Here is a 21,390-nt window from a genome sequence, read left to right as displayed (position 1 = left end):
GTGCAAGCTTCTCATGCCCAATTTGCTTCTAGATCAGTGAAGCTCAATGTGCTTTATAATGCATTTTTTTGGGTTTACTTTCTATCACAGGAGCCTGTCAGATCCAGTAATAGTGTTGTAAATGCATTGCCTCGTAATTAACTTTTCTGAGTTTAGTTGTAAAGAAATATAAACTTACATGTTTTGTAACAAACCAGAAATGGATACAAGACAGTGAGAAAAGTGGAATTGTTAGATATAAAAAGAAAGACCCTATGATGATAAACTGTTCCAGAGATAAATGTTCTACTTTATGAAGGTGCCAGGTGGATCAGTGAGATAACAAGTAAAATGAAGACAGTTAATGTGTTTCCCACAGACAGATTTAGCCTCATATGAAGGCAAAACTGCACCACCTATGGGCACTGGGGTCATGTGAGACACAACTACCCAGAGTCTTCCTCAGGTATGTGTAATCCACTGTTCTTAAAGAGAAGGGATTTAAGCAGAGTTGCAGACATTTTACCAAGATTGAGTTCATTTTAGTCTATTGCAGCCAAGAAGACCAGTGGCATCCTGGGATGCATTAAGAGTGTGGCGAGTAGATCCAAGGAGGTTCTCCACCTCCTCTTCTTTGCCCTTGTGAGGTCCCATCTGGAATACTGTGTCCAGTTCTGGGCTCCCCAGACCATGAAGGATAAGAATCTACTGGAAAGAGTCCAGTGCAGGGCCACAAAAAAGATGAGGGGACTGGAGTATCTGCCTATGAGGAAAGGCTGAGAGAGCTCTGCTGGTCACCCTGGAGAAGAGAAGACTCAGAGATCTCATCAATGCTTATAAGTATCTAAAGGGAGGTGTCAGGAGGATGGGGCTAGTCTCTTTTCAGCAGTGTCCAATGACAGGACAAGGGGTAATGGCCACAAGCTGGAACACGGGAGGTTCAAGTTAAACATAAGGAAATACTTATTTCCTGTGAGAGTGACAGAGCCCTGGGACAGGCTGCCCGGAGAGGTTGTGGAGTCTCCTTCTCTGGAGACATTCCAAACCCATCTGGACATGTTCCTGTGTGATCTACTGTAGGTGATCCTGCTCTAGCAGGAGGGTTGAACTAGATGATCTTTGGAGGTCACTTCCAACCCTGACCAAACTGTGATTCTGTGTCACTGTAGGTATGTATTTACTTTTGGTAGCTTCTTCCAGAGATTTTATCTTGGATATGGAAACTAGTCCTGGCCTAGGTTGCCTTTTGCAAAACTCACCCAAGTTCAGCTTCAGCTGTAGCTCAGGCCTCCCTCATTCTCATAATCTGTTGGCCACCGGGAGAAGGACCCAGTTAGAACATGCACTGGCTCTCCAACCTCACCACAAAGCCTGGAGCTCAAGCATCATCTGCTCAGCAGGCAAGGGAGCTGCCTGTGAACTGACATTGATTTTGACATTGACTGCTTCTATTGATTTTTGTAAACAGTGTGATCTTTAAAAAAAAAATAATAAAGGGGGGAGGGGGAGTAGGGAGATAAAGAGGAATAGTAAATTTCACAGAATAGCAGAGTGGAAAGGATAGCAACTTCTCTTAATTTTTAACTAAGCATTCAATTAACTTAGGAAAGTGGGAAATAGAATCTTTCAATTTGAAGCATCACATGTGTGATCTGGACTTTAGAATACAGAAGTGACCACAGCAGCCTGGCCTGAGCAGTGACAGAGGAGTGCATCTCAGTGGCTTAATCCATTCTGTCCACCCCGAGCACCCCACACCAGTTATTACTTCTACTTCTCTTTCCCCTTGCCCATAGAAGTCCTTACTTCCCCTCCTAGAAGCTTCCTGCAGCTAAATGTAGCAGCACTTTCACACCCCAAATATCTAGGGCATATTATCTCATGCTGAGAAGTTGCTGTAGCTTCTCACTCACCCCAGCAGAGCGAAATTGGCATGAGGAACCAGTTAGGAGCATGTGCTTCTCAGCGCTTGTCAAAGAGCAGTTATAATTTCCAGGAAGGGTCCTACTTGCAGTCTGGTGTCAAGATTAACTCATTTGCCTGTGCTGGCTGCAGCTGCAGATGTTGGAGAACGTTAAGGGGAAATGCAGGACTCCAAGGATGGTCAGCTGTGTTTCTGTGCTTGGTCTTGACTTAACGTGTAATTGAAAAACTCATCAATCCTTGTTCTCTTTAGAAATGATGCTCTGTCTTCACTCTCTTGTTGCATGCAGAGAGATTCCTCATGTCAGTATTTTACTTTTTGGTGTTTTTGTGTCCTATTTGTTGCTTTTACTGTATTATGGGCAGTATTTTGTGAGAAGAAGTGTGATTTCTTTTCAGCATATGGCAGCTTTAGTGCTCTGGATGTGATTAATGCAGTAATGTTTTAATTTCTTGCCTAAGGGCTCAGCTTCAGTGATGGTGACATGCAGGCCAATACGTATAGAGGCAGCTGTTTTACACAAGATGGAAGGAAACACAGTGAAGCAAAGTGAAATCTCTGAAAAGCACTTAGATACATTGTGAGACAAATATACCAGTGTAATACATCAGTTTGAATTATAAATGTTTCCAGGATTGGGTCAATTAACTCAGAATTAGCTCAGATTTATTTTTTTTTCTGCTTCCTTTCACATCTGTCTGCTGAATTGGTATCATTAAGTTCTAGTCAGCAAATTATTATTTTAATGTGTCTCTCAAATCCACATGACATATCCCTTGGAATTCTGATTCTAGAGTTGTCTAATATTGATTAAAATATGCACAACCTTGTAGGTTATTTCACTTCCCTGAGACCTCATGGTAAGACCAGCTTTACATTCCCACTTTGTGTTTTATCAGCACGTGCTGGGAAAGAGGCTCTGATGTGAATCATCTGCTTGCATGGTAATTAAATGGAAATTACACTGATGGAAGAGGGGTCACATGCCAATTTCCTTGCACTAGTTTGCACACTGTCTCATTGACACAATACAAGCTTATTCTGAATGGACAACTCACAAGAGAAACAGAATGGATCCCCACTAGCATTTCTGCCAAAACTGTCATGAAAGATGCTAATGAGATGAAGGGAATTTGTGCATGAGGATGTCACAGAGCCTAGGCTGTGATTTCCAGTATGTGCTATATCAACATTTTGGTTTTATTAATTCATTTCCAATATATTCAGGTTTTTTCCAGTCTCCTCCATGTTTTCTGGCTGTAATAAGTCTCGTTGTAAAGCTTTACTATTCCTGCAGAGACTCAGATAAACACAGTGACAGCAGCAGGTTGAGTGAGTGAATCTCTCCTCTCAGTTGTCCTCTCGGTTCCTAGGTGAAAAAGGTTCAATACTACAAAGTTCAATAAGTAATGCATGACCATATCATACCTTATTCCTCTTCCACCTGGTAGGTATGAGATTTTATGGGCAAGGCAGGGTGGTCAGTAAGGTTCTGTTGACTCTCTGTTATTTTTTGGGTGGTTGGTTTTCCATTCCCTTGGACATGTTGGCAGCAGGCTCTCTTCTGCAGCTGTGCTGGAGTTATCAGGACAGACCAGTTGTTACCCTGACCAATCTGTTTCCACCTTCTGATGTATAATTTTTTTTGGTAATGTGTTTATGTTAGCTAAGTTTTGTGTGCTCTGTTTGCTTTTAAAAGTCTGTTCCCATCTACAATCAGAGGCAGCAGGTGCAGGAAAAGGTGTTGGTGATGTTAAGATATGGAAATTGTCTGACAGGCTTTTACCGTAGCTATTTGGCACCCATGGGGATGCAGAAGACTGTAAATGTGTGTCTGACACCTATGAATATTGACTGATTTTAGGAGGCAGCAGAGCTTTGTCCTCACGTCCATGTGTTTGGTTTTTTTTCTAAATGGTAACTGCTGCTCACTCTGCTCTTTAAATTTTGCATTTGCTGAGTACGAGTTTGAATTTGCCAGTTAAGCTTTTCTTGATTCCCTCTGATCAGCTGATCTGAAATGAACAGAGGGGTTGCATTTCGACTCTGCAGATGCTGGAAGCTGTGAGTCTGCCATTAAGACCTTGCTTGCTGTCTCCATCCAAGAAAGAACAGATAAATTGTTTGATGTAAGATGGGGAGTTGATGTTGACAAGTATGAATAGAGGAATAGCAGCTTCCAGGATGAAGTTCTTTAAATGTACCCTTTACTTCTTTCTTTCTCTGCTTTCCATAATGTTTTGTCCAAGCTTTTTCTAGTCCATAATGGGCTAAGTACCTCTTGTATCTTGGGAGTAACTTGTTCTACTCTGGCACCCAAATTATTCATTTACATTTGTTAGATCTATGGCAACACTTATTTTGTTTTGCCAGATTATCACGTTAACACATTATTTTATTATCATAGTTATCACTGGGTTTGATTTGTAATCAAGTGCAAGATTACACTGTAATAATAGTATAACCATGATAATAAAATAACGTTGCATTTGATTGCAAAGCAAAAACAAGTTTGTAAAAAAAACCTCAATGTTATAACTTAATTAAATATCATTTCTTTTCCACCTCATGAGACCACTGTAATTTTCTGGGTAGTACTGTTCTTTCTAATGTAGCAGTACACCCACACTTCTTTTATCCATGTTAAATGCAACTTCTACTTCATGTTACTGGAACTTAGAATAGTCCTACGATTGCTGCCAAACTGGGAAACAAAGGAGAAGAATTGTACCCAGGTGGTGGTCATATGTAAAGTTTCACTTTGCCTCTAATCTTTCCCATCTGGAATATGTCCCACATGCCAAAGCACTGTTGTGGAAAACAGGATCACCTCCTGAGTTGCCATTTTCAGCACAGACTTTCTCAGGATTCAGCATTGCATTCCTGCATCATTTGTCAGAGAGGGACATGAAGTCAGGCAGGATTGATGTTGGTGCCTGTTTCAGTTTTGGCTGAGGGATGTCACCTGAATTCCAGGATGTGAGGATGTAGGTACCTGTGTTGGCATAGCCTGAGGTGTTTCTCAGTCTCTGGATCTGTAAGGAAAACTGTGCTGAGTTGACTCTTGTGTGTTCTCATGCAGCAGTTTGACAACAATCATGTATTTTATAGGCTGTAAATGCTGCAGCATGAAAGCACTGTAATCTAAGATTAAATCTCATTCCAACCTCAAGTCTTTCATACAAGACTCTGGGTTTGGAGGAAGTTACACAGGGAATGCTTTTTGCAAGTCCTCTGCTTGGAGAAGTATCAAAAATTGAAATCAACAACTGCAAGTGTGACCAAAATGCAGCCTATTTCCCTTGCTTGAAGTGATTTCTTGCCACTATCAGTCTCACTGTCTGCTTGTACTGGCTTTTAACCTCATCAGACAAGCAAACTGGGACTCACACTGGCATGAAGTTCAGCCAGACCATTAACCCATTGGCCCCACTAGCTTTCCTGCTGTTGAGGAAGGCACACTGCACAGTCAGAAGGAAAGCTGATTCACTGAGCTGCTTTGATATCCCTAAATACATCAAAGCACTTGAGCCTGGGTTGCACTTCCCATTGGCATTAGCCTGGTGCAAGCAGAGTGCTGTGCTGAGCAAGGGCTGAAATGCTGGTTGTAACCTGGTCACATCCAGCTGCCTGCAGGGAAATAGGAGGCAAAATCACTGCCACTCCTCACACTGCTGAGCTTGGTTTGGCCTCACATTATTCTTTATAACCTGAGATGCAATTCCTTACCTCACCCCACATAGGGGGAAAATAATACTGTCTGGGCATGCAAGGTATAGCAGACTGACAAAGCTCCTGAGAACCCCTGCACCTGTATGCTCAAAATCAATGCTAGTGATTTGCAGAAGTTGGTTTATAGTAAGTATGTCACTTCTTATTACATTGGCCATGTTCCTGCAATATTTAATAAGATCATTGGCTAGTTAAAGATGACAGACCTGTGGTCTCTGAATATGAAACCCTTTGCATCAAATTAGGGAAATCCTTACTGTTGTTTTTTTTCTCAAATCAGACATTTTCTCAGGATTTGGAGGCCAGTTTTTTCAGCTCCCTTTCCAGGAGGGAGCCCAAGCTGAGAAAGAGGAATAATCCCAGGTGGGCTTCCAGACAGCTGTCAGGATGGCACAGACGTCTGAATTGCCACTGAGTTATGCTGGCATCAAACCAAAGACCTAAAAGAAAATTCCCTCTGTCTGGTTTTGTGTCCTTTCACGAGCCCCAGAGCCAGTCCTAGGCTAAACTTTGTCCATGTTTAGTTCATAGTCTGAAATTTATTAATACTGGAAACTCTGTGTTCAAGCAAATGGCTTCGTTGTTCCAACTAAGGGAACTGCTCAGCAGCCAGCTGTAATCTGAATAATGCCCCAGCATTTTCAGTTCTGAATTCTAGTTCCCTCAAATGATCTGTATATATGCCTTGGCAGCTTGTCTACATTTAGCCCTTATCTGGTGCTAAACTGAAGTAGTTGCTCCATCACCTGATGACCCCTCCCCAGCCAAGAACAGGAATCAGGAAAAGGAGAGAAAACTCATGGGTTGAAATGAAAACAGATTTAATGAAATAGCAAAACTAATAGCAATGTAAGGTATACAGGGTGATACTTGGCTTGGTCCTTGAGAGCAGAAGGAGAAAGCACCTGAGAAGGAGGAGCCCCTGGAAGAGGAGTTCCCTGTCCTCAGCAGGAAGGGCTTTAATGAAGGTGATGTTTGTGGTGTGGGATAAACCTCCTGGTCAGTTTGGGTCAGCTGCCCTGGCTGAACCTGCCCCCTGGCCTGGAACTGCTCATGGCTGGCCTATGATTCTGTCCCAGGAAAACCAGGACACAGCTGTTTCTTGAGATAATGGATCTTTTTCAATTTTCTAAAATATAGGGAAAACCACCTGTTATTGTCACATGTTCGTGCACTTGGTTATGACATTTTTTAAAAAAATCTATTTTCATATTTAGAACGTATTCAGCTGGGCCTTGTGGTTGCTTGTGGGCTTATTTTCCAGTGTGGTGTTTATGAGTTGTTTAAATAACAGGTGAAGGCTGATCCAGAGCCTGCATGAAGGAAATCAGAGAGGCCACTGTCCTGCCATTCAGCTAATGTACAGGACATCATTAAAAAGAAAATATTTACTGGTGTGAATATTTTATTACACTGTGGTTTCATTTAGATGAAGTATTATGAAGAACTTGCATCTCAGAATTGTGTGAAGTGGTGTTATCTCTGTTGGCATTAATAGGCTGTAAGAAACCCTTTATATGAAGATGGTGATACAATTAAATTAATTGTACCAGTGCCCTGTTAACTGTATCACTCAACATAAACATTCCAGATGCAGCTACAGATGCATTAAGCTGTGAGCAAAGAACATTATTGAGCCTAGAAATTATTCCTGACTTCAAACATAGTTTTAGTATCTGCCAAGAAGTGAAAATATGCATGTAACATTTATGGAATCATAGAATGTCTTGGGTTGGAAAGGACCTCTAAAAGTCATCTAGTCCAACCCCCTACAGTAAGCAGGGACATCTCACACTTGAACTGATTACTCAGAGCCCCATCAAGCCTGGCCTTGAATGTCCCCAGGGATGGGGCCTCAACCACCTCTCTAGGCAACCTGCTCTAGTGCCCCACCACCCTCATGTTAAAGAACATATGACAGACCACACCAGAATCATTTGGGATTTCCCAAAAGAAGAGATGCTGCCTTTGAGATGGCAGCAGTGTTCTTCATGTTTTCTTCTGAGCAAGAATCCCATTTTATTAGCAGGGTTGATTGAAGTATAGCATGTGATAAATCTGGCTCCTTGCATTTAAGATATTACTAAGATACTGGATAGAAAGCAAATTGTCATCCAGTTATTTATAATTCTCAGAACAGCATAATGGGTGCAATTGTTTAATTTGCAGTAAAATGCAGTTACATCAATGAATTGCTGTAACTCCTGAGGCAAGATCCAAAAGACTTTTAGAGGCACATCCAGGTCCACCAGTGTATCCCTTGATAGTGGGGGGTTCTGTGCCCATTTCCTGCTGCTCCCTGCCCCAGGCCCACTTGTGCCATGTGCAATGATGGCTCCATGAGGTGAAAAGCAACATTTCAGAGAAATACTGAAGCTCAGGAATGCTGGTGTGACCCAGTTTGGCTGTGATTGGTGGCAGAAACTCAATAAATCCTTGTGCAGTGTTGGACTATGGCAAAGTAGCATCTTCTAGGCACAGAGTTTTGAGTCAAGTGCAGGGTGTCAGCAGTTGTCTCACCAACACCTCGTCTAGCCACAGTATGACCTTCCTTTTCTTGTTCACTGGTCTCTTCCACCCTCTTAGCCACCGTATCACCTGAAAAGCCATCCTCTGCTGAGCATCTCTTGGGATCCTCAAGCCTTGCTGAACTTGCAGCACTCAAGAATACTGTCCTTCTACTTAAAGGCATCTTCATCCTTTGTGTGTAGATTATGTCCCTATGCATGGCTGTGCTAGAAAATATGCCATTTAAGGGATCCAGATAGCTTCAGGGTAGCCTTCTTTTACTCTAGAAAAATACAGGCTAGAAACCTAAATGTAAACTCAGTTCCCCACAGGACACAGCACCCAGGACTTCAATGTGTCAGAAAAAATATCAAATTCAACTCTTTTGATGATAAAATCAGCAGCATTGGCTGTGCTGCTCCTCTAGCCTGGAAGCTGGGCTGCACGTGTGTTGCCCCTTCTGTGGACATGCTGGTAATCACTGAGGACTGTGGGGATCAAGTGACACGTTCTGTACTTCTCAGGGATGACGGAGGTGTTCAGCACTTGGTTGTGTGACTCTCAGGGTGATGCCAGTGTCTCTGAGTCATTTTCCCGTGTAAATCTGAAGAAAGGAAGTTAGCAAAAAAAGGGGATACATAGCTTTACCCTCACTGATGTGGTACTGCAGGCTAACACATACTTTACTTCCTAGATAAGAGGGAAAGAAGAGAATAATTTAATTTCTTTCATGCCCTGGGGAATAATGCAACACAGTAATGTTAAAGCTGTATGTAATTGCTTTCTATTTTTGTAAAGCCTGTGGCAACTATGAAACTTTAAAGTTTATACTGGAAAGTCTGGTTAGTATAAAATGCTTCAGTAGTAATATGTTAATGGTGCAATGGGGTTAAAAAGACTTAGCAGAAGGCAAGGGTAGGCTTTTTTCTGCAGCCCACCACAGTGGAGTTCTCTGGGAAGTGTGAAAGAATTTTGAAAAGCTGCAAAATCTTTTAGAAAGTGTGGGCTTTGGGGTGTATCTTTTGGGTTGCTGTTTCCCATCATCTGCATGCTGCTCTGAGTTGCAGCAAGGAAACCTGAGGGGACACCTTTCTTGAGTACTGCACTCTTCTTCTCATTTTGAAAGGCTGTATCCTCATTCCTTGGGGAATTAGGTGAGGCATCTCCTGGATTTCTGCCACTGACCTTTCTGAGAGTCAGAGCACCTCACAGAGCAGTAGATGGATGATCAAGAGGTGCTTCAAACACGTGCTGTGTTGCCAAGTTAACTGCTGGGAAATTGAGCCTTGCACTGGGATTAAGCTTCTTTCAGACATCATTCTTTCCTAGCGTTTTAGTTCAACGTGTTCAGGTCCTAGTAGTAGTAAAAATATACATATACTAAATATCAGAAGCCCCAAAGGAGAAATATTACATATATTTTAGGTTTTGGCCAAGCCAATGAACGTTAAAAGAGGATGTATTTGGACAGATGAGCATCTCTAGGTCTTCTTGTGTACCTCTTAGCTCTGTTTTTTTTCTACATGTATGCAAATGCATATATAAATTATATGTGTGTGTGTATAAACATGTCATACTGAGCCTAAAAGCCAAATGTCCCCTTATTCTTCCTGTGTGATTTTGAATGATTGCTTTTACCCTTTTATCCAACCCTATAGATACAAAGCACTGGCTAACCAACACAAATGTGCTCTGAAGCCTTTTTCATGATTGGAAAAGAACTTATTTCTGCAGGTTACTGTGAGTTTGTCATGAAAAATTTCTGACAGTACAGGGATGAATTTTACATAACTATTGTGGTGTAAGCAGGCATTTTGTTGCTATTATTCCAGGTTTGTCCTGAGTGTTACACTGCATATTCCCAGGAGGTTTCCCAGGGCAGATTGCCTGTAGAAGTACTAAATATGTACAAGCAAGAGTCAGTTTTAAAAATGCAAGTACAGTGAGCCAGCCCGTTTGTAGCATGGGGCATGTTTGTACATCCACACACAACTCTTGTCCACTCCAGTTTAGCAGAAAAAAGCTGGGTAAAGCTCATGAGATTTTGTTGGAGGCTTTGGGGAGAAGGAAGGGGTTTTTTAACCAGCCTCTGTCTATTCTGCAGTCCCACAGTTTCTTTTCAGCTGCAGGTTCTAACACTTCCTTTTTTATTTTATTTTTTTTTTAAGTTCAGCCAGTCTCCTGCAATCTGGAGTAATTCTGTTTTACCATTCAGCATAATTATTTTTGCTTCCATTTGCTCTGTTTTCGATTATTCAGTCACCTCCTGCTGCAGTGTCTGGTCATTTTGACTCTCATGCAGTGAACGGCACAATGACCAGAATAACAATGTTATCCAACACTTTTTACCCAGACCTCTGACCAAAGTGATTAAATTTTATTGTTGCCATCTTGCTCGATGGAAGGCACGAAAAATTGAAGGGAGCTTTCACCCGACAGCAAATTAACTGCACACAGAGGTGGTCTGTGACTTTGCCAAAGTGGTTTTGAGGTTCCACATTTTGCTGCCAACAGTTTGTGCCCACCTCAGCTGGTCAGTGACACTCAGGAGCTGTGGTTTGATTTTGCATCCCAGCACGGGAGATGAAATCCCACCTATGACCATTCCTCCTGGTTAAGTAGGAGTGTATGACCCATGTTTCCCATGAAGAACAACAGCATCTCAGATTCCACCAGATGCTCTTCAGTGTTGGAGGCTAAAGCCACCTCTACAGGCCTCCTGCAGAGGTTCCCTTCCAGCATTTCACACACAGTGTTTTTATCCTGATCAGAGCCAGAAGCTTACACTCATCTAAAAGTAATATAATTTCAGTATCTTCTATATGCTTTTCTCTATGAATTTGTTCAGTGCCAATTTCTAACATCCACAAAATGTCTGCAGGCAAAAAAAATCTGTGGTTCGACTACACACTGGGTAAAGAAATACTGCCTTTTGTTCCAACCTGCTGGGTTCATCTGATTCCCTTTAGCACTCTCCTCTCTGGTCTGCCAGCCACTGCATTAAATTTATGACTGATTTTAAGGGCACAGATTAATTCTAGGTACAAAAATCAGTGTTTCTCACAAAGAATTTGGGTTTTTTGCTTAGCCAGGTGTTTGGTGCTCTTTCATTCTTTCTGGAGTTTGGGCTGAGATGCATGCTTTCCATTGGAAATGGAGTTCCTAAACCTTGGAAAAGCTCAAGTCCAACTGCTTATTTCACTCAGTCATCTGCATTTCTAAATACACTGAAATTGCTAGTCTTTGAGTATGAAATGAGAGAAAAATAGAAACAATTATAGAAAGGTTACGTTCTGCAGATACAGTATTTCTGAGGGTAAGATTGTTTTAAATGTATAACATCATTAACAAAAATCAGTTTTTCAATCCTTGTTTCCATCTTGGCACAGTCACAGGCCACATTTCCTATGCTTTGTGCATTTATTCAAAATAGAATTAGAATAAACTTTCTTTTTGTACAAATTGCTGGCCTTGCAAGCTGTGTAGGTGTTTTTCAAATGCACACATACCATACTTACTTAAAAGTAATTACATTTTGAGATAAAATACATATGATGCCTTCCCTATCAAGGTATAGTCATGCATTACAAGCTGCCATTCTACAAATGTAAATTTCCAGGGTGACATTTTATTATTGCAGATCATTTTAGGAAACTTCCTGATAGAGTAAAATGTCTCCTTATATAACTACCTTTTCAGCTAGAAGCATAACAGAGTGCCTTGGAACAGTGAAGACTAAAAGAATTAGTCATTAGGAGGACTCTCATGTCCCCTTTATCTTTAAAGACATCCTGATGGTTTGCCTGGGCTGTAATTCTGGCAGTGTTACTTAGAGCTGCTGGTGGTTGTGGTTCCTGCCCTGCCAGGGCTGACAGCAGGCAACACCTACCCACCTCACACCGTGGGCATGAACCTTCACTGTTGCTTTTACTTCTGCTGATTTTCTGGTTGTAATGCTGTCACCTCGTTCACATCAATAGCAGAAGTTGTTCCAGGGGGAATCAGTCATGGGAGGTGTTAGGGTCACTTGGAGGAAGAAGTAAGAGAGGCCCTTCATCATTAAATAATGCTGAAAAGGTGGTTGCTGTAGAAACCTCTTTGAGGTCTAGGAAATGTCAAGAATCAGATTGTACCCACTGCATAGATCAGGCTGGAGATTCTCCCACGCACAGGGAGCCTGGATGCCTGGCATCCCTTTCTGGAGGCACCAGAGGTTCCCTGGCCATCTGCCTGAGGGGGGAGCAGCCACCACTGTCACTATCCCTCCGTGCAGAGCCTGCTGCACAGTCACCATTACCCCATGTATGTTCACAGGATGGTTCATCCATCAGGGCACAGTCACTGGTGCTTTTCTCCAGGTCTTGCCCTCATAGCTCATCTCAGCCTGGATCAGAAAGCTGGCTCTAGCATCTCACAGGGAGAAGCAGGGAGGGATGAAGCCTGACTGGATGTGTTTTATCTTGGGCTGGCAGCAAAAGTCTGGGGCTGTGCAGGGAGTGTGAGTTCCACTTGAAGGAGATCAGACTTGTTCTTCCCTGGAGTATTCACTGAGGCATCGTTAAAGCCCCGGCAATCAGAGGTGTGCTTAGCTGGAGCTCTGAGCTCAGCTGCAGGTTGATGGCAATGATGTCCAGAGCTATTGCAAAGTATGACTGAGAGCAGGAGGTGCAGAAACTGATCATAGCTGCATAAAGAGGTTGAGTCACAGTTTAACCAAGTTCAATTCATTTGTCCAGCAGAGGTGCCTTTTGAAGTACAGATGTTCCAGCCACACAGTGCTTAACTTAGTTCCCTTTGATAGGGACCTCCTGAGTGCTTACTGCTTTGGATTTCAGTCTGCTTACAGTCCATCTAGTAGGGGTGCTGCAAACTTGCTGAAATAAATGGTTTATCTTCTCAGAGCTGAGGTCTTGATGTGTGTTACTTGGCACTCCTTCTGTGAGTTTCCCACTGGTAAAATGAGCTAATGTGTTCATCTTGTTCTGTGGTGCTTCTTGTGAAGGGTTCCTGGGCTTCACTGGCTCAGTTCATCTTGGGTTTCTGTATGTAAGGTATCCTGTGTCTCTCTTGGCAGGGTAATTAGTCTCAAAGTGCTTTCAGAGACTATTATTTCTCCCTTTCCATTAGAGATCAGTAGGATGGAGCTGCATCATCCTTAGTACAACATTGATTCTGCAGGACCATGTTTCTGATCCTTTGGGTAAATGTCAAAATTGCTTTAGATATCCACGTTCTGAATGAAGAGACAAGAATATCTCATTATTCAGCTATTATGAAGTCTCATGTTTTCAGCTGCTATAGATACTGTTGATTTATTTTGATAAGTCTGTTAGAAGCCCAGAACCTGGCAGGACATGTTATTGATCTCACACAATCCATCCTGGGCATTAGCATGGGAGTATCATTCACAAATCAATTTTCTCTGAGCTTTAATTTAAACACCAGCGCCCCTTCAGGATCTCTCTGGGTCACTTTTATTCTCAGGCTGTACCCAGCACTTGAGTAAAATGACTAATAAATGCAGGTACCCGCATTAGATGTGTGACAGCTGCTGTCAGATGTCACTATCTAGTCTGTTTGGTTTGCTGGCTTGCTTGTTTCTGTAAAGAATAATATGCAGCTCTGTCTACCTTCAAAGCAGATTTCAGCCACTCAATCCCAGTTGCCCTGTGAGGAGGCAAGGACTCCTCTGTTATTAAGGCACAGTGCCTGGGGAGAATATGTAGGTGAAGTAGTGTCACTGAGCTGGTTGTTAGACTGTGTAGAAAAGCTGTCTGCTACCCTTCTCCTCAGCAGACAGAAACTGGGAAGTACATACCAAGAGAGCTTTAGAAAGGATCTGAGTGCAGGTGATGCCACGTAGTGCCACGCAATCCATATAAAGAATGTGTTTGGACAATTGTAAATGAACGTAATGTTTGATTTTGTGAAGATGTGGGGGAATGGTTAAGAGACAATCAGAGCTAGAATGGTCACGTGGATGCACTGCCAAATTCATGTTCTTTTGCCTTGGGTCATGGAAAACAGAGTTGTGGGAACTGGCTATGGGTTTGTGGAATGTTTGGAGCCAGGGACTGCCTGGAGAGAGGCCACACGAGAGGTTTCTTTATCTGCTTCTCATGCACATGCCCCTCCCTGCTATTAAAGACTTCAAATATCCCAACAGCTCCTCAGAAATGACGGCCTGGCTTCCCAAATTATTTCCTTTCCTTTTTTGTTTTGTTTTTTTTTTTCTTCTTTTTCTTCTTCTTCTTCGTTTTTTTTGTCCTTTTTTTTTTTTCCTTTCATTTCTTTTCTCTCTATGTTTCAGATTATGCTTGGCCTTTGCCTAAACAGTTGTGCCCCATATGGATTTCCCTAGATGTGCTCTTTTCAACTGCATCTATTATGCACCTCTGTGCCATCTCTCTTGATCGGTACGTAGCAATACGCAATCCCATTGAGCACAGCCGCTTCAATTCCCGCACCAAGGCCATTATGAAAATTGCTGCAGTTTGGACCATATCCATAGGTAAGCAATGCGGCTCACAATCTTAACTGTCTCTTAATGAATGATAGTGTTACTCCAATTTTCATGGAGGGTTTTGGTAATTTATTTATTTAGTGCGTTATTTCGTTATTTGAAGAGGACACTCCAAGTAACGTACCTGGCCTGCATGCCTGAAGGTGATCAATGATTTCTGGGAAACAGAAGCTTCCATTGCAGTTGGCCAGGGACCACAAAGGAGGAGTCATTTTTCAGAATATCACCACTTCTAACTGCTTCTGTGGGCATACCAATATGCCAATAACGACTGTAACACGGACAAATGGGACTGTAAAACTGTTGTGCAAACAAAGCAGGAAATAGCCCGAGTGAAGACGCTGGAAGGAAAAGGCAGGGAGGTACAAAGGACACATCTGCACTGCAGTCACTGCAGCTGAACTTGCTCAAATTCTGGTTGCAGCTGAAGTTGAGCAGTGAGAAGTGAAGGCAGCCTAACAGCGAGGTATTTACTGCTCTTCAGCAAGCTTTATAGCCCACATTATGCTCTGCCACAGTTGGATTGCTGCTAGTACTTAGCTAGTAAGTTTGCAGCCAAAGTAAATGAGGAGTAGACATAAAAGAAGACACTTTTGTATCACTTTGATAAAAAGTGATCAATAAAGCAGCAGTAAAATAAGGAAGAATGGGAAGAATTATAGCAAGATGACTCTGTAATATCAGGAATTATGCAAAGAAAAACTTTTTTTGGGGGGGGAGTTCTTTCAATGTGCTTTACAAATGAGACATTTGAGGCAGGGTCAGAGAATTGTGTGACCACTTCCCTCTGCTGCATTGCAGTTTTTTTCTTGAATAGAGTGTAGTCTTCCAAAAATTTAACATTGAACTTTTCATTTATAAAGCAGTTGTCCCTTTCAGCACTGTGCTGCAAGGAAGAGCATGTTGCGTGTGCTTGAACTTCTCTGGGGTTTTCTCTACTTTGGAAGTAAAATGTGATCCTGGATGTTTGGGTGCTGCAGTGGCCACTTCTGAAGAAGCTTGTCATGGAAAAATGCTATGGAAAAAAAAAAAATATCCAGAGGAAATATACCTTCTCTCCTCATTAATATAAGAATATCTGCTAGAAACACATTTTCATGTGCCACAGGCCTACTCTGGTTCCTCTAGGTGATACAATCCGCTCTGAAATTGGATTTGGTTTAATCAATTCATTTAATATATCTTTTAAAATTATTATTTTAAACTCTCTGTGCTGCCTGTTTGGCATAGGAAAGAAAGCTGCTGAATTCATTGCATAAGGAGTTGTGTGAACAACTTGACGTGCAGGGTGCTTGGTCTTGGTTTGCACAGGCAGTTCAGAGGAGCAGCTGGTGTCCCCCCGGCCCCTGAGCGGAGTTGTACAAATATGTCAGCAGCATTAAGAGCACATTGCAAAACCTGGGAAATAAGAATGTGTTTCTTGTATTTTCTTGTATTTCTGAAGCTAACTGGTAGATTTTTGCCTGTGCTGCCTTGCACGCTGCAGACATATCCTTAGAAATTTTGGCTGGTGCTGGATGTGGCTGCCTGCACAAGCGCCTGGAGAGCTAAGCTGTGGTTTGGACAGCTTTGGGTCCAAGGAATCAACTAAGGCAGCAAGTGCTTCAGACATGCTTCACTAAGTAAGCAGACTATGAAGCAGATCTAGGGCCTGACCAAATAGACATAAAGACAGCTGTAAGCCTGCCTCTTCTTGGAGTTACAGAGTAGGGAATGGGCTCAGGACAATGGAATGGGCTCAGGATGATAGAAAAGAGGAATGTTATGGGCTCTTTTGTCCCCCAAGGACAAAAGTAGCTGGGCCAGGATAGGGAAGGTGACTTTGCACTTGCTGTAGAGTGCAAACACCTCACTGCTACCCATCTTTCTTGGGTGGTGTTTAATAGGTCTGCGATGATAATGTGAAACAAGTGAAATAACACTGGAAGAAATTGCTCGGAAAGGAGATGGAATGGCACTTCTCGTTTGCAGGCACATGGCTCATCAACCTGCAATGAGGCAATGGGTGTTATATCTATTCCCCAGCATCCAGGAGCCTTTGGGAAGAAGCTGTGAGCAGTTGCTCAGTGGGATGTCTTTAGTGCATAATGCTCTGGGGGACTGCCCTGGGCAGCATTCCCCTCCTCAGGCTGGGAAGGAAGATGCCTTCTAGCTGTACCTGTGTCCCCTCCTTTGCTGGGATCATAGCTGAGAGGGTGTGCAGCATGTCTGGCCTTTGTTTAGGTTTTGTTCATTCTCTTTGATGCAGATGCAGCTGGTCCAGGGGAGTCTCTGCTTGCACCCCTTTTCAATTTTTTGAAGATGCAGGCAGAATTGCTACTCCCCAGGGAGTCTGTTCAGGGCACTGAAATGCTGTTGGATTTCTACCCTCCCCAGTGCATGTGACAGGGCTTACTCATTTCTTCTGGCTTTCTCCAGAAGGTTGTATTAAATGGAGAGAGAAATGTACTTTTGGTGTGTATCTAGCTTATTTTAGCATAACTATTTTTACTTCATAAATTAATTTAGAAATATGACAGAGACAGGAATTAACTGATCAAGGAATGAAAGAGAACTCACCCAAAGTGTGTTGTTGCTCTCTTCTGGCTCTTATCTACTTGTGACTTGGAAAGACCTGATGAAATCCCATGCAATTTTTGAGAGGATGAGCTAGGTTAAGTAAATTAACCCTCCATTCAGTATTAAGTATCAAAAAAGAATTTGTGCATTTCTGTGCGTGATTAAGTATTAAATTCAAAGCAGCACTTCAGTGCAGACTGGTCAGTTAGCATTTCTGCTTCAATTGGGCTGAAGAAACCTGAATGCATCCCATGTAAAGAATCCTGAATTCAGTTCCTGGATCGGAATTTAAAATAGGAAGTAAAAAGCATGTAATTTATCTTAATTTAGTAGCCTTTGCATCCAATTTTTCTGAAATGTTAATGCTGACAGCAAAATACATAATGGAGGTTCTTTGCTCAGTGAGCTATGAATTTGGCAGGGTGCACAAGCCTAAACCTATGATTAGGTTTGCAAGCAGGGGAACATAACAGAGTCCTCCTGTCTGCTGACAATTGCTTTATGAATGGGTCTTTTCCAAAACCCTCTTTGTTCCAGATTAAAGTACAGCACAGCCAGTTGTCCTGTGTTTTAGCAAGTGTAACCTGAGCAAGACTTTTTGTGTTCAGTTAGAGAAAAAGTGGGTGCTGTGAAGTGCTGGGCTTGTAAAAAGGTTTTTTGTGCTAGATAGTGCTGTGCTGGGGCTGCAAATAGAAATATCTACAGATTTGAAAATAAGAATGAACTGTAGATGTGAGCTTGCTGGCAGAATCTTGATGATGCTTCAAGATTTCAGGCGTTGCTTAGTTGCAAGTGCAGAGGTTTTCAGTAGTAACATGTGAACTTAACCAGCTCACTGGTCTCCTTGTATCCATCCTGCTCTGAAGAAAGTGTTCTTGGGCCACAGAGACATCTCCATGCAGCTCTCAGCAGGGGTGATGAGGAGCTAGTCAAACTCTTAATGCACAGCCTAAAACACAGGACGAAGAGTTAACTGGGTAATATTAAAATAAAAAAAACTATTACTTTGGAAATGTGAGTGGAAGAACTTCAGTGATGTCAAAGGGTACACACATTATTGCTTTTGGTATGAAAATAAGTAAAACATCAGCATTCTGAAGATCCTTGTGGCCCAGCTGTGTGCTTGCTAGCACAAGAGAGGTTTTCCTCTGCTTCCCAGGAAGTTCAGGGTTTGGTCATTGTGGTTTAGCCCCAGCTGGGCCCATGTCCCATGTCTCCTCCCAACATCTTGTGCACCCCCAGCCCGCTCGCTGGTGGGGTGAGGAGCAGGAAAGGCCTTGACTGTGTGAGCCCTGCTCAGCAATAGCTAAAACATCCCAGTGTTACCAACACTGCTTCCAGCACAAATCCAAAACATACCCCATAGCAGCTACTGTGAAGAAAATTAACTCTACCCCAGCCAAACCAGCACAGTCATTTACTAGAGGATGTCAAAATTACACATGCTACCAATTTCCCAGCTCAGCTTTACATCCAGAGTATCAGTGTAATTCAACTTACTTATCAAGTGACTGAGATATCCTTTAAATTCTGTTCTTTGCATTGGTGCCCTAAGCAGACCCACATCTTTTGTTTGTTTGTTTGTTTGAAAACAAAATAAGTAACAAAAAAAGGAAGTGTGCTGTTGAATTGTGGTAATACCATGATATGTGTTGTGTTAAAATTGGACTTTTTGCCTTTCATTCCCTCTCTGACTCACTAATGATATTATGATTTTGATTTCAGGTAGATATCTGGGGTTTGTATATATCAGAAACCATTCAGCTTTAAAAAGGAATTTTACATCCCCATTTGACTTACGTGATTCTTCATGATTTTATTGAGATCTTTTTATAGAAATATGAAAGGTGTTTGTTGGAAGGATCAGTAAATGCTCATCTCAGATTAAGTGAACTTATGTCTAACAGCTTTTTGCTTCTGCCCTGAGTGTTCCTCTCTCCCACAGGCTGAGTAGCCCCAAGCACATAAGCTGTCCTACTGATGTCCATAAAGAGCTTCCAGGTGCCAGTTAAGCCTTTCCTGATCTCACTGGGGAAAATCCCAGTTTGAGGAACGTGCTTGGAGTGACACCATTGATATTAAAAGGGATTCTACTCTCCTTGCAGGCCAAGAGAAGGTTGTGCATGGAGGTAAAAGGGGACTGGAGTAATTAATGTAGCCTCCCTTGGGTCTTGGTTTAGAGCATGTTGAGGGTTTTGGCTTGTGTTTCTGCCCCGAGGTGTGTTTCTGGGATCAGTGATTTTCTCAGCAAGACATTTGTTTGTTCCCATGGGATGCTCGCTGATGAGATGCTCTTGTTTCTGAGCACCCTCTGTTCCATGCTGGGCAGTACCTGCTCCTGAGAGACTGTGCTTAGGAATGGGAGCACACATCCATGAATTTCTTTGCAGACTTCAGGCCCTGGTTAGCAAACAAACCTTTGGACATGTTTCATGGAAGAAAATGGCAAAAACACTGTTAAAGGAGAAGACCACAAATGGAAGGTCAAAATGTGTTACCAGGATTTTGTTCAAATCTTTTATATCAAGTAGGCTGGGTCTGATTGTGGCTCATGCCTTGGAGACAAGAAGAGAGTGTTAAGACAACTCTTGCCAGCAAAGCAAAGATTAGACAGGCACCCTTCTCCTCCTGGGAAAGTGTATTAATTCCTGGCTATGAGGAAAAATGTTAGTAAAACCTAAGAGAGGGTAACATTATTTTCTCTCCAGATTTGGGAGGAAATGGTATTAATGTAATTTTGTCTTTTTGTGTTTGACATGAAGTGTTGGACAGTGTATGTTTGACTGAAGTTCTCCTCTCATGAGTATAAGGGTTGTGGCTGATGGTTTCTGTAGGCAGAGATGCTGCAGTGGTGGCAATCCTGGCAGTGTTTGTCATCCTCCAGGGAGCACAGAGGTGGCTTTAACTTCACCAAGCCACTGCTGGCATCTGGTAGAGATGTAGAGCAGGTTTGTGCTCATAAAACTTTTCCAGGCCTGTCTTCTGGTTGTGGCTGAGACAGAAACCCTTGCTTTATGGCCTAGAGCATAATACTAAGGCTTCATCTGCCTCTGTTCCCCATTCCTTTGAATTGACTAGAAGTTGTTTTCTCTGAAAACATTCTTTTGCCTGAGTGTTTGTACAGTGATTCCCAAGAGGGGCATTGATCGCCCTAGCACACCAGCAAGAGTTATCAGGGTGAGGAAGATCGTAGCACTTGATAACAAGCTGAGCTTGTAGCAAGGAAAATACCTTGAGATTTCAGGCATGGTTGCCTGGATTGGTTTGATTTTGTCATCAGATGTCAGTGAAATAAATGTTTTGCCTGGAGCAGCAGCAGGTGGTGATAGGCTGTGAAATGTTTTGCCCAGAAGACAGATTTGCCATCCCACCACAGGGGGCAAGGGAGATGCCAGTGTCCCCTGTTTGAGGTTACTGCTACTGAGCAACAGTTCAGGCCTCAGTGTTTGATTTCAGCCCTGATAGCAGGTCTGCTGTGAGCAGGAGCACAAGCATCCCCCTCTGTTCAAAAGTACCATTGGAAACATGGCTGAGCAAACCAAGAGAAGTAATTTAGCAAAATAGAAGGGCAGGTGGGGGATATATGTATCTATGTGTGTGTATATATATATATGTGTGTGTGTATATATATATATTTCTTCTGTCTTTTACTGGCCTTTGCTGGGTTTCCATCTGAGCTCAGGTTGTTCAGTGCTCTTGAAAGGTTTAAGTAAAGGTCAGCAGCTTGTTCAGGCACAGTCAGTAATTACATTCCTCTGATTGCAGTTGTGCTCCTTGTGGGCAGGGAGATCCTTCAAAGTTCAAGCCTCTTTTATCTTTGACTTTAAACCAATACAAGCCTGGCACTGTCATTTTTTTTAGAACAGTTAGATAAAACTAGACCTAATCCAGCCCTAAAGGTGCATTGTTGCTATATTAGCACATGAAATGCACTGCAATTAGGCTGCTGACATATGAGTAATATATGGAATTTTTGTGGTTTTGAACACTTCAAAAGCCCACGTTCTTCAATTTACCTCTGAAGAGCTTTGCTTTCTGAAACCAGTGTCTTTTCTTTCACAATGCAAGTCAGGAGGCTACTGTCTGTTGGGCTTTACTTTTCACTGTCTATTAGTTATTACTAGAGCAACGTGCAGGCACTTTGCAAGATACCTCTCTTAAGAAA

The 21,390-nt window shown here is 42.4% G+C and overlaps 1 protein-coding gene across 3 annotated transcripts in view; it reads left to right on the top strand.

Moving 5' to 3' along the window:
• The window catches only part of HTR2C (5-hydroxytryptamine receptor 2C), a 200,367-nt gene that overhangs the window by 172,711 nt on the left and 6,266 nt on the right, over window positions 1-21,390 (top strand). For 2 of the 3 annotated variants that reach the window (XM_051630737.1, XM_051630738.1), the window contains one exon: window positions 14,454-14,654. The exons of the other annotated variant lie outside the window; for it this stretch is intronic. In XM_051630737.1, coding sequence (XP_051486697.1) covers window positions 14,454-14,654 — 201 coding nt within the window. The remainder of the gene's footprint in view (window positions 1-14,453; window positions 14,655-21,390) is intronic. 3 annotated transcript variants of the gene reach the window in all.

The sequence above is a fragment of the Apus apus genome, chromosome 12 (assembly GCF_020740795.1).
Source record: "Apus apus isolate bApuApu2 chromosome 12, bApuApu2.pri.cur, whole genome shotgun sequence".
NCBI lineage: Eukaryota > Metazoa > Chordata > Aves > Apodiformes > Apodidae > Apus > Apus apus.
This window is presented reverse-complemented; position numbering and strand designations above follow the sequence as displayed.